Source organism: Oncorhynchus mykiss, chromosome 6 (genome assembly GCF_057628025.1).
Source record: "Oncorhynchus mykiss isolate SJ-2025 chromosome 6, ASM5762802v1, whole genome shotgun sequence".
NCBI classification, from domain to species: Eukaryota; Metazoa; Chordata; class Actinopteri; order Salmoniformes; family Salmonidae; genus Oncorhynchus; species Oncorhynchus mykiss.
The window spans coordinates 47,130,989-47,144,303 of NC_143027.1; the positions used below are offsets into that span (position 1 = coordinate 47,130,989).

Below are 13,315 nucleotides of genomic sequence, written 5' to 3' on the forward strand. Positions count from 1 at the left end.
AATGTAAGGGCAGTATTTTCCCCCCCAACTTTTAACCTAAATCCAATGACATGGTGCCATTTCTTTGTTGATATCTCGTTGAATTCAGGTTAGTTGACAACTGAACCAAATGTAAATCAAAACTAGACGTTGAACTGACGTCTGTGCCCAGTGGGCTATACTTAAAGTGAGTGTGTCTCCTCTTTTCCTCTCTGCTTTCCACCCCCTGTCTCTTTCTCTCCCTTTCTCTCTCTCTCTCTCTGTCTTTTCCCCTTTCACCCTCCTCTAGATGAGTAACCTGGTGGCGTCTCAAATCATGACCCATACTGACGTGGGCTCCAGGGCCAACTCTATTGAAAAATGGGTGGCTGTGGCCGACATCTGCCGCTGCCTCAACAACTACAATGGAGTCTTAGAGATCACCTCAGCTCTGAACCGCAGCGCCATCTACAGGTTGAAGAAGACATGGGCCAAAGTCTGCAAACAGGTGGGAAATTGTTCTAATTCTTTACCCTTCTCCAGAGGTCTGCACTCAATCACTCTCCCTTGCCCTTAGATCTACTAAGCTAACTGTCATGACGTATTATTGTTAATGTGATGACATGCTATTTATCGAATGATTAACTATGTTTAGAATTACGTGATTAAATTAATTAACTCGGTAACCTGGGGCACCACAGGAAAAGTTTGTTTAAAGAGGTAACGTTTCATCAGTCTCATTCTGAACGTCGGATAATTCGTAAATCTGCACAAACTCGGGTCTTTCCGTACCACACAAATTGAGTTGATTATTTATTTACTAACAAGTTAAATGGTAACATAGGATACACACACACACACAGTCTAGGCTATTGATTAGAACCTAATACAATGGCAACAGGTCCCTAGCGGTCCAACACAATATGACACGTGTTACACAAGATGGAGATTTAAAGAAAGAGAGAGAGAGAGAAAGAGAGAAAGTGCATGAGAGAAAAGCACACTTAGATACATTTGTAAACTATGCTTAGGTTAGCTCTAACACCTTGCCCCGAACTGTCACTCTTATGGGTCAGAATGTATTTACATGTTGAAGGTCTCCGTTGGGTATCTCTTTGTGGACCGAGTTCTGCTTAGTGGGATTGGTTTGGCCGACGCCCTTTTCTTTCGATGGCCGAGTCTCCTTCGTTACTGCGTGTAAGTCTCTGATTGTCCACACAATGTTCTTTCTCTTGGTTGTCTGTTGCCTTGCACTTGTTATGTGAGAGTAGTCTTCTTAGGAGGCTAATCAGCTGTGTCAACGCTCCCAGCTTGGGTAGGAGGGCCGTGTTGATAACCGATGATTTGAAGAGAATAACCGGTTGGTCTTTCTTGAATTCACCTTCTCAGATACAGTACTTAGATACAGTACAGAATCGCTACTCCACCATGAACTTGATTTTTTTTGTCAATCTTGTGTTGTGTTTCAGGGTCACGACTAGTCGTAAACCTCGGCTGCAGCGCGTGGTAAACTTAGTCTGCATGTAAAATTCTTAACTCACATGTTTTATTCCCTCGGGTCTAAAAGGGGCATTTCGGTCTTTATGACATGCTCTCTGGGTTTCCAGGTATTAGAACAAACCTTGCCTTGTAACGAGCTATGCCCCAGGAAACCCAGAGAACATGTCATGAAGACAGAAACTAAAATCTCGTTTAGACAACTAAAATCACAGATCATCGTTACAAAAACATTCTCTTTGATCTGGATATTTTCTACAAAATGCACAGTATGCAAACATTATGAAAACTGTTCAAGTTACAATGTTTTCATTATAACGTTGTCGTGTCATTTATAATAACATAACAAAAACAACATTAATTTTCATATTCCATCTATCATTGTTACCACCATTTTGGCTGATGAAATATAATGTCCCGAAGTCCATTTATTGCATGTTACAGTTCTGAGGTAGATTCTCCATAAGGCACACACATTCCAGTATGTCACATTAGAGACAAGGAAGGAGTTGGGCTGCTGCCTTATAATTTACGATGGGCGTGTGGTTATAACCCCCCCCCCCCCCCCCCCCCATCAATCCCTCTATACAGTTGAAGTCAGAAGTTTACATACACTTAGGTTAGAGTCATTAAAACTCATTTTTCAACCACTCCATGTAACGGTATTCGTCGTCTGAAGAAGAGGAATCATCGGACCAAAGCTCAGCGTGGTAAGTGTTCATGCTTTCTTTATTAAAACTGAACACTATAAAAAAAATAACAAAGGGGATAACCGAAACAGTCCTGAAAGGTGCAAAAAACTAAACAGAAATGAACTACCCACAAAAACCCTTTGGGAAAAAGCTACCTGTGGTTCCCAATCAGAGACAATGATAGATAGCTGTCCCTGATTGAGAACCATACCCGGCCAAAACAAAGAAATACAAAAACATTAAAAAAGGAACATAGAATGCCCACCCGAATCACACCCTGACCAAACCAAAATAGAAAGCTCTAAGGTCAGGTAACAAAGTTAACAAATTTCTTGTTAACAAACGATAGTTTTGGCAAGTCGGTTAGGACATCTACTTTGTGCATGACACAAGTAATTTAAAAAAAAATTGTTCAGAGAGATTATTTCACTTATACAGTGCCTTGCGAAAGTATTCGGCCCCCTTGAACTTTGCGACCTTTTGCCACATTTCAGGCTTCAAACATAAAGATATAAAACTGTATTTTTTTGTGAAGAATCAACAACAAGTGGGACACAATCATGAAGTGGAACGACATTTATTGGATATTTCAAACTTTTTTAACAAATCAAAAACTGAAAAATTGGGCGTGCAAAATTATTCAGCCCCCTTAAGTTAATACTTTGTAGCGGCACCTTTTGCTGCGATTACAGCTGTAAGTCGCTTGGGGTATGTCTCTATCAGTTTTGCACATTGAGAGACTGAAATTTTTTCCCATTCCTCCTTTCAAAACAGCTCGAGCTCAGTGAGGTTGGATGGAGAGCATTTGTGAACAACAGTTTTCAGTTCTTTCCACAGATTCTCGATTGGATTCAGGTCTGGACTTTGACTTGGCCATTCTAACACCTGGATATGTTTATTTTTGAACCATTCCATTGTAGATTTTGCTTTATGTTTTGGATCATTGTCTTGTTGGAAGACAAATCTCCGTCCCAGTCTCAGGTCTTTTGCAGACTCCATCAGGTTTTCTTCCAGAATGGTCCTGTATTTGGCTCCATCCATCTACCCATCAATTTTAACCATCTTCCCTGTCCCTGCTGAAGAAAAGCAGGCCCAAACCATGATGCTGCCACCACCATGTTTGACAGTGGGGATGGTGTGTTCAGCTGTGTTGCTTTTACGCCAAACATAACGTTTTGCATTGTTGCCAAAAAGTTCAATTTTTGTTTCATCTGACCAGAGCACCTTCTTCCACATGTTTGGTGTGTCTCCCAGGTGGCTTGTGGCAAACTTTAAACTACACTTTTTATGGATATCTTTAAGAAATGTCTTTCTTCTTGCCACTCTTCCATAAAGGCCAGATTTGTGCAATATACGACTGATTGTTGTCCTATGGACAGAGTCTCCCACCTCAGCTGTAGATCTCTGCAGTTCATCCAGAGTGATCATGGGCCTCTTGGCTGCATCTCTGATCAGTCTTCTCCTTGTATGAGCTGAAAGTTTAGAGGGACGGCCAGGTCTTGGTAGATTTGCAGTGGTCTGATACTCCTTCCATTTCAATATTATCGCTTGCACAGTGCTCCTTGGGATGTTTAAAGCTTGGGAAATATTTTTGTATCCAAATCCGGCTTTAAACTTCTTCACAACAGTATCTCGGACCTGCCTGGTGTGTTCCTTGTTCTTCATGATGCTCTCTGCGCTTTTGACGGACCTCTGAGACTATCACAGTGCAGGTGCATTTATACGGAGACTTGATTACACACAGGTGGATTATATTTATCATCATTAGTCATTTAGGTCAACATTGGATCATTCAGAGATCCTCACTGAACTTCTGGAGAGAGTTTGCTGCACTGAAAGTAAAGGGGCTGAATAATTTTGCACGCCCAATTTTTCAGTTTTTAATTTGTTAAAAAAGTTTTAAATATCCAATAAATGTCGTTCCACTTCATGATTGTGTCCCACTTGTTGTTGATTCTTCACAAAAAAATACAGTTTTATATCTTTATGTTTGAAGCCTGAAATGTGGCAAATGGTCGCAAAGTTCAAGGGGGCCGAATACTTTCGCAAGGCACTGTATGTATCACAATTCCAGTGGGTCAGACGTTTACATACACTAAGTTGACTGTGCCTTTAAACAGCTTGGAAAATTCCAGAAAATTATGTCATGGGTTTAGAAGCTTCTGATAGGCTAATTGACATCATTTGAGTCAATTGGAGGTGTACCTGTGGATGTATTACAAGCTCTACCTTCAAACTCAGTGCCTCTTTGCTTGACAACATGGGAAGTTTAAAAGAAATCAGTCAAGATCTCAGAAAAAAAATTGTAGACCTCCACAAGTCCGGTTCATCATTTGGGGGAAATTTCCAAACACCCGAAGGTACCACATTCATCTGAACAAACAATTGTATGCAAGTATAAACACCATGGGACCACGCAGCCTTCATAACGCTCAGGATGAAGATGTGTTCTGTCTCCTAGAGATGCACGTACTTTGCTGTGAAAAGTGCAAATCAACCCAGAACAACAGCAAAGGACCTTGTGAAGAAACGGGTACAAACGTATCTATATCCACAGTAAAATGAGTCCTATATCGACACAACCTGAAAGGCTGCTCAGCAAGGAAGAAGCCACTGCTCCAAAACCGCCATATAAAAGCCAGACTACAGTTTGCAACTGCACATGGGGACAAAGATCATACTTTTTGGAGAAATGTCCTCTGGTCTGATGAAACAAAAATATAACTGTTTGGCCATAATGACCATCGTTATGTTTCGAGGAAAAAGGGGGAGGCTTGCAAGCCAAAGAACACCATCCCAACCTTGAAGGACAGGAGTGCAGCATCATGTTTTGGGGGTGCTTTGCTCTAGGAGGGACTGGTGCTCTTCACAAAATTGATGGCATCATGAGGGGGGAAATTATGTGCATATATGGAAGCAACATCTCAAGACATCAGTCAGGAAGTTAAAGCTTGGTTGCAAATGGGTCTTCCAAATGGACAATGACCCCAAGCATACATCCAAAGTTGTGGCAAAATTGCTTAAGGACAACAAAGCCAAGGTATTGGAGTGGCCATCACAAAGCCCTGACCTCAATCCTATTGAAAATGTGTAGACAGAACTGAAAAAGCGTGTGCGAGCAAGGAGGCCTGCAAACCTGACTCAGTTATACCAGCTCTGTCGGGAGGAATGGGCCAAAATTCACCCAATGTATTTTGAGAAGTTTGTGAAGGCTACCTGAAACGTTTGACCTAAGTAAAACAATTTAAAGGCCAAATTCTAATTGAGTGTATGTAAACTTCTGACCCACTGGGAATGTGATGAAAGAAATAAAAGCTGAAATAAATAATTCGCTCTACTATTATTCTGACATTTCACATTCTTAAAATAAAGTGGCGTTCCTAACTGACCTAAGATTTTTTTAAATTACTATAATTAAATGTCAGGAATTGTGAAAAACTGACTTTAAATGCATTTGGCTAAAGTGTATGTGAACTTCCGACTTCAACTGTACCTCTCCCTCTCTGCGGGAGGGAGGAATATCTCTGTAGAACCGTGATCCTTTGTAACCTGATCCTCACAGGCCAGTCGTGACACTAACATATTGCATTTTTTCCAAATGGTCATTAAATTGATCATTTAACCATTTGATTTTAAATTATATAAAAAAATATTTTACAATTATTTGGTAAAACATTGAATTTGGCCTTTACTGCTATTGCCCATATAAATACATTGAATAACACATTTGTACGTGACAAAACCGACAGTCAAAAAATAAATCATATGGAATAAGGTTTTGAAATGTCTGTCCTATATCTGAGCGATATAAGAAAACTCAGGGATACATTTTTTTTTTTAAAGACGTTTTTATTCAAGGCACTTTTTACCCCCTATACACATTGTGCCATTTTTGCATCCCTGTACGGGGTTAATATCAGACGACTCGCAAACGGTTCGGATTTTACAGACAAGTTTGTGACGATTTTCATGTCCGGATCCTCTCATGTGTAGAAAACACAGCTTTCACAAGCCCCATGTTATGGAATGGGTGCAAGCTTTATATTGGCGGACTACACTACAATAAGGTAAGTCTCTAGCATAAGCACATGCTGTCCAATATTCAAAATGGTATCACTGTGTGACGCACGGGCACGTCAATCAACTTTATGCATTGGATTGGTGTAAGCATGGCTGGAGGGAGTTCCCACCATATTCCTCACCAACACTGTATTATTTTTAAATCCAGGAAGGGAAGTGTACGAGTGCACACTTCGGGAGAAAGGTAGAGCATTTTAATAATTTTTTTGCTAATAAAGCTTTGTTGAAGATCTGTTCTCAGATCTAATAGCGGTACACGGGGAAAGCTCCCCAGTATCCACTGGGAAGACTGGGTGGAGCTAAACACTTAGGGGTTAGCGAAAGGGGTAGAGGTGAGGGGTTGATTTCAGACCCTTATGAAAGTAGTTTGAGAATGAAACGTTGCTAAATAAGATCCATTCAATTGTTGAAAGCATCAAGAATACAAGTGTGCAAGAGTTTTATTTTTTTGTATTTGTTGATTTCAGACCAGACACATTAAAACATGGTTGTGTTTGGTTTTGACAGACTAAAGCCCTGATGGACAAGCTGCAGAAGACTGTGTCGTCTGAAGGGAGATTCAAAAACCTGAGGGAAACCCTGAAAAAGTGAGACACAAATCTTATTGATGAAAACTTTATTTTCAGTGAGGGAGGTGTGACCCAGAATATTTTGTCCCTAACTCTCTTCTTGTCTCCCTCCTACTTTTCTCTTCCCCAGTTGTAACCCTCCCAGTGTGCCCTACCTGGGTATGTACCTGACTGACCTAGCCTTTATCGAGGAAGGAACACCTAACTTCACTGAGGAGGGCTTGGTCAACTTCTCCAAGATGAGGATGGTAAACACACACACACACACACACACACATGCACTCTGTATTTTCTCTCTGCATTGTTGGGAAGGGCCAGTAAAGTAAGAATTTCACTGTTAGTCTACCCCGGTTGTTTACGATGTATGTGACAAATAACATTTTATTTTATTTGACACACATTGTATTCCAATGTGAAATCACTTTCATCCCATAGAATACAGCATGAACAGGTTCAGTGAAGCTGCAGCACTGCTGTTTCCATTGATCTGCTATAGATTTAATTGAGTTCTGAGATATGTGATGAAGAGCTGTGATGAAAATGCTGTGTGTCCTAGATCTCCCACATCATCCGAGAGATCCGCCAGTTCCAGCAGACACCCTACAGGATAGAACACCAGCCTAAGGTACGCCTACTTACTAGACACTTTTTATATTGCCAATGGCTATTTTCCTAGTCTATTTTGCTTGTCTTCAGTGTGTACCCCTTCCCTCTCTCCAGGTGACTCAGTACCTGTTGGACAAGACTCTGATCATGGATGAGGACACTCTCTATGACCTCTCTCTTAAGATAGAGCCCCGCCTACCGGCCTGAGGGACAGTCACTGCGAGCAACGGGACCCTGGCAACCCTGTCCCTCTATGTGGGCAACACGCCTGCATACCTGGGATAATGAACGACAAAGAGAGAGTGGATTATTGAAGAGACAGAGAGAAAAAGAGAGCGAGAGAGAGAGAGAGAATTGAGAAGGAACGTAGGGAGAAAATCCTTGTTGTTTTTAGACGATGATGGGGTGATCTTTTGAATGTGTTTTCTGCGAGGAAGGGTAAACAGGAAGTGAGGTGTCATTGTGTGACCTCATCATCCCTCTCCCAGGGCGTGACATCATTGACGTGAAACATGGTTCTTCTGCCAGCAGATCATATCAGAGTTGGTGGAGATTGTTCAATCTTTGGGAAAATCTCAAATGGCACCCTGTTCCCCATGTAGGACTGCACTACTTAGGGAATAGGTTGCCATTGAGACACTTTTTTGTCTTTGAAATTTTTAAAAGGTGTATCGTAAGGAGATGAAATGTAGCATGTATAGCTCTAAGAGTCTGGACTTGTGTATGTTACGCTGTGCTGCTTTACTGTGCCATGTCCTTGAGCTGAAGCACCCATGCTTTCACACCAAATGGTGATCACTTGACTTTGCATGATCCTAACTGGGGTTTTAGTGTTTATTTGGCCTTGGTCCTGACCCCTGCATGTTAACATGCTTCACTCTCTTTGGTCTCTGAAGACTACACAACCACTATGCATCCCCATCCACCAATCATAAATCACTTTATTAGGAGGTCGGACGGAATCTATGAGGGTAGAGTTTCAAACACACCTGCCGGAATTAACTCATACATTACTACTACTACACATACTAAATGTAACGATACTGGTAAATAGAAAATCCTTTTAAGATTCAGTCTGACTGTGGTAATGAGAAACTAAGTGCTTCAAAATGAATTTTGATTTAGAAACTGGGCGGCAGATACTGTAGCCAACTGGGTGGCAGGTAGCCTAGCGGTTAGTGCTTTGTGCCAGTAACTGAAAGGTCGCTTGTTAGAATACCTTAGCCAACAATCTGTTGATGTTCCCTTGAGCAAGACACTTAACCCTAATTTGCTCCAGGGGTGCCGTACTACTATGGCTGACCTTGTAAAACAACACATTTCACTGCACCGAACAGGTGTATGTGACAATAAAGTAAATAAATAAAAAAAGCTTCATTTGTAATAGTTTACCATTTATGTGCATCGTGTTGTTGAAATTGCTCTTCATAAATACTGAAATATTAATCTACAAACTGGTGACCGGTATCTGAAAGAATACAGTACAATCTGGTACTCCACATTCAGGCAAACGTTTTGATGTCTAATATCTTGTAAGCTCCACTAATTCTGTGGTTTGTCCATTTGAATGATGAGAATTAGACGCTTCAAATGTGCCTTTATTATAGATTTTTTTTCTGTAGGTAGATTCTCAGTCCTCTAAATATTCTAACAACAATACCAATCAATTCAGATGAACAAGTAATATTTCCCCCTCTTAAAATATTTTGCTGTCAAGTTAGCAAATTTCCATCTGTGGCATTCTTTGGTGAAGATTGTAGATCCCTAATAATAATGTATCTGCTCATTCAGATGGTATGGAATCATTGGGTAAATACAGTGCCTTGCGAAAGTATTCGGCCCCCTTGAACTTTGCGACCTTTTGCCACATTTCAGGCTTCAAACATAAAGATATAAAACTGTATTTTTTGTGAAGAATCAACAACAAGTGGGACACAATCATGAAGTGGAACGACATTTATTGGATATTTCAAACTTTTTTAACAAATCAAAAACTGAAAAATTGGACGTGCAAAATTATTCAGCCCCTTTACTTTCAGTGCAGCAAACTCTCTCCAGAAGTTCAGTGAGGATCTCTGAATGATCCAATGTTGACCTAAATAACTAATGATGATAAATACAATCCACCTGTGTGTAATCAAGTCTCCGTATAAATGCACCTGCACTGTGATAGTCTCAGAGGTCCGTTAAAAGCGCAGAGAGCATCATGAAGAACAAGGAACACACCAGGCAGGTCCGAGATACTGTTGTGAAGAAGTTTAAAGCCGTATTTGGACACAAAAAGATTTCCCAAGCTTTAAACATCCCAAGGAGCACTGTGCAAGCGATAATATTGAAATGGAAGGAGTATCAGACCACTGCAAATCTACCAAGACCTGGCCGTCCCTCTAAACTTTCAGCTCATACAAGGAGAAGACTGATCAGAGATGCAGCCAAGAGGCCCATGATCACTCTGGATGAACTGCAGAGATCTACAGCTGAGCTGGGAGACTCTGTCCATAGGACAACAATCAGTCGTATATTGCACAAATCTGGCCTTTATGGAAGAGTGGCAAGAAGAAAGCCATTTCTTAAAGATATCCATAAAAAAATGTAGTTTAAAGTTTGTCACAAGCCACCTGGGAGACACACCAAACATGTGGAAGAAGGTGCTCTGGTCAGATGAAACCAAAATTGAACTTTTTGGCAACAATGCAAAACGTTATGTTTGGCGTAAAAGCAACACAGCTCATCACCCTGATCACACCATCCCCACTGTCAAACATGGTGGTGGCAGCATCATGGTTTGGGCCTGCTTTTCTTCAGCAGGGACAGGGAAGATGGTTAAAATTGATGGGAAGATGGATGGAGCCAAATACAGGACCATTCTGGAAGAAAACCTGATGCAGTCTGCAAAAGACCTGAGACTGGGACGGAGATTTGTCTTCCAACAAGACAATGATCCAAAACATAAAGCAAAATCTACAATGGAATGGTTCAAAAATAAACATATCCAGGTGTTAGAATGGCCAAGTCAAAGTCCATACCTGAATCCAATCGAGAATCTGTGGAAAGAACTGAAAACTGCTGTTCACAAATGCTCTCCATCCAACCTCACTGAGCTCGAGCTGTTTTGCAAGGAGGAATGGGAAAAAATTTCAGTCTCTCGATGTGCAAAACTGATAGAGACATACCCCAAGCGACTTACAGCTGTAATCGCAGCAAAAGGTGGCGCTACAAAGTATTAACTTAAGGGGGCTGAATAATTTTGCATGCCCATTTTTTCAGTTTTTGATTTGTTAAAAAAGTTTGAAATATCCAATAAATGTCGTTCCACTTCATGATTGTGTCCCACTTGTTGTTGATTCTTCACAAAAAAATACAGTTTTATATCTTTATGTTTGAAGCCTGAAATGTGGCAAAAGGTCGCAAAGTTCAAGGGGGCCGAATACTTTCGCAAGGCACTGTATCAATTGTTATTCCTTCATTCCTCAAATCCTTATCTCCTTCTCAAAGCACTTTGGAGCAAAAGATCCTCCTCTCAGAAGGAGGCAAGGAGAAATGACAAGGATAGAATTACGTAGAACTACATATAATTGAATAGGATCTCTTTGGGATCAAGGATATACAATTGAGATTCAGCCATATAAAACTATTGTACTGCCATGGAGTGAGGGTGGTTAAAGAGAAGTGACTTTATGTCCCTCTAGTGGCCCCAACATTCCCATGCTTTATCTGACAACAACACTTGTAGCACGTTCAGCAGGGCCTGTTCACTGCTTTACAATAACCACTCCTTATGCAGTTTGATGAGCATGTGGTCCTGTTGCAGTTTGCTCCTAATTGAAAAATGAAAACCCAGCAAACAAATGTTGGTTCCCAGAACGATGTGGGAAAGTCATTTTTCAAATAACCAAAGGAGAACCTCAAGGGAACACTATGGGGACATTATGAGCTAGCTGGGAATCCTTTGTTGTCCTCACAAATTTAATTTTGTCTTCATTGGCTTTACATGGTCACTTGAGTGTTCTAGTCTAGTCTATATGAGTCTGACAGTAGCTGTCTGCATGAAGCGATAGAGGTTGCTTTAGAGGTTACATACAGTTAATGCAGCTCTTGAGTTCCGATCATGGAATTCCGAACTCATCAGTACATCTTTACTTGGATTAAAACATATATATTTTACATTTTAGTCATTTAGCAGATGCTCTCATCCAGAGCAACTTACATTAGTGCATTCATCCCATACATCTTTTTTCTCAATATATTTAACTTAGATGTACATACATTTACATCTTTGTTAAAATGCATGTAATGCCTTAACATTTATTCCAGAGATGCATGTACATGCATTTGCATCTTTGTTAAAGTGCATGTAATGCCTGACAATTCCAGAAATGCATGACTACGACATCTAGTCGACAGGGTGGCCAAAGTGGTTCCTAATTCGGCATATGACATAGTCTGTCCCTTCAGAGGATTCTTAAATGACTCTTTACGTGTTGATCAATGGAGAATTTGCCACCAAAGCCAAAACTTTGGCACTAGCTAGGTTTCAATCCAATTGGCAACAGATTTCCATGTGAATATTATAAAATTGACGTAAAGAAAATATATGCATTTTCCAAACAGACTTGTGGCGTATAAAAATCAGTGAATGATGACGTAGTGCACACAAAATGTACTTTTTCGCTTAAGTTTACATGTACCGAATAAAAATCTACAGTTCAACGTGTTTCCATTGCATTTTCAACTCTACCAATAGTTTCCTCACAAAAGCTGTGTGCCTACTTTGGTCTTGGCACATGCACTCTAGCCTACAGTTCGTAGATACAGTGCGGGTAGGCTAGTCTACATGATGAGATTATTATGGATAAGAGCGAGAATATTTGTATTTGTCAAACGGCAGTCAAGATCATCATGTCACCTGAATCAGACCCTCAATATTTATTGGAAAGGAACATCAAGATTACTGTCACCACCCTGTGAAGATCATCATAAATGACTTCATCTGTAGCCTTATAAACTGCATGCTTTCCCGAGTCGTAGTGGGAGGACCACACACCATATTATTGCGTGACTCCAAGTTTACTTCAATTTGATTGTTATTATATATCAATATTTGCGCATAAAGGCGGTTCCACTGCCATGTCACGCATAATTAATTTAAGACACAAAATTAAGACACAAAAATATCCCACCAACGAACACATTTTCTGTCGGCATTTATAAAACTGAACCGAAACTTCCTGTTTCCATCACCGCTGTCTTGATTTTTTTTATATACGGTATGACTATACTCGTATAAAAACTGTGGATGCGAATATGGTTAGTGATGTCATTTAAATTATGGTTAAAAAAAAACATTTGATTTCACCCCAAAAAATTCTGTCATAAAGGGCACATGTACAACTTCATTTTAAAAAAATATGACTATATAGTCGTGCCTCTCTTCAGCTTGAAAATAAATCACTACCTGACTACCGATAATGTAACATTTTTGTGGTAATTTTTGTGGTAATTTAAATGCATTTTTGTGCTTTTAATATGTGTCAAGTGCAATAAAAATACATTCTGACAAAATATATTGTAGCCTATTTGAGGATCTGGAGGAATGTGTTTTTATTTAACCAGGTAAATTGACTGAACACATTCTCATTTACAGCAACGACTTTAGGAATAGTTACAGGGGAGAGGAGGGGGGATGAATTATCCAATTGTAAACTGGGGATGATTAGGTGACTGTTATGGTATGAGGGCCAGACTGGGAATTTAGCCAGGACACTGGGATTAACACCCCTACTCTTACGATAAGTAATGGGTTCTTTAGTGACCACAGCGAGTCAGGACACCCATTTAAAGTCCTATCCAAAAGATGGCACGCTACACAGGGCAACGTCCCCAATAATTGCCCTGGGGCATTGAGATATTTCT

At 40.3% G+C, this 13,315-nt stretch overlaps 1 protein-coding gene across 2 annotated transcripts in view; it reads left to right on the plus strand.

The window, feature by feature from the left end:
• The window catches only part of rasgrf2b (Ras protein-specific guanine nucleotide-releasing factor 2b), a 227,797-nt gene extending 214,833 nt beyond the window's left edge, over positions 1 to 12,964 (plus strand). For both annotated transcript variants that reach the window (XM_036980258.2, XM_036980260.2), the window contains 5 exons: positions 269 to 466; positions 6,735 to 6,814; positions 6,927 to 7,044; positions 7,353 to 7,421; positions 7,517 to 12,964. In XM_036980258.2, the coding sequence (XP_036836153.2) occupies positions 269 to 466; positions 6,735 to 6,814; positions 6,927 to 7,044; positions 7,353 to 7,421; positions 7,517 to 7,609 (558 nt within the window). In that variant the 3' untranslated portion in view covers positions 7,610 to 12,964. The remainder of the gene's footprint in view (positions 1 to 268; positions 467 to 6,734; positions 6,815 to 6,926; positions 7,045 to 7,352; positions 7,422 to 7,516) is intronic.
• The last annotated feature ends 351 nt before the right edge of the window (positions 12,965 to 13,315 follow it).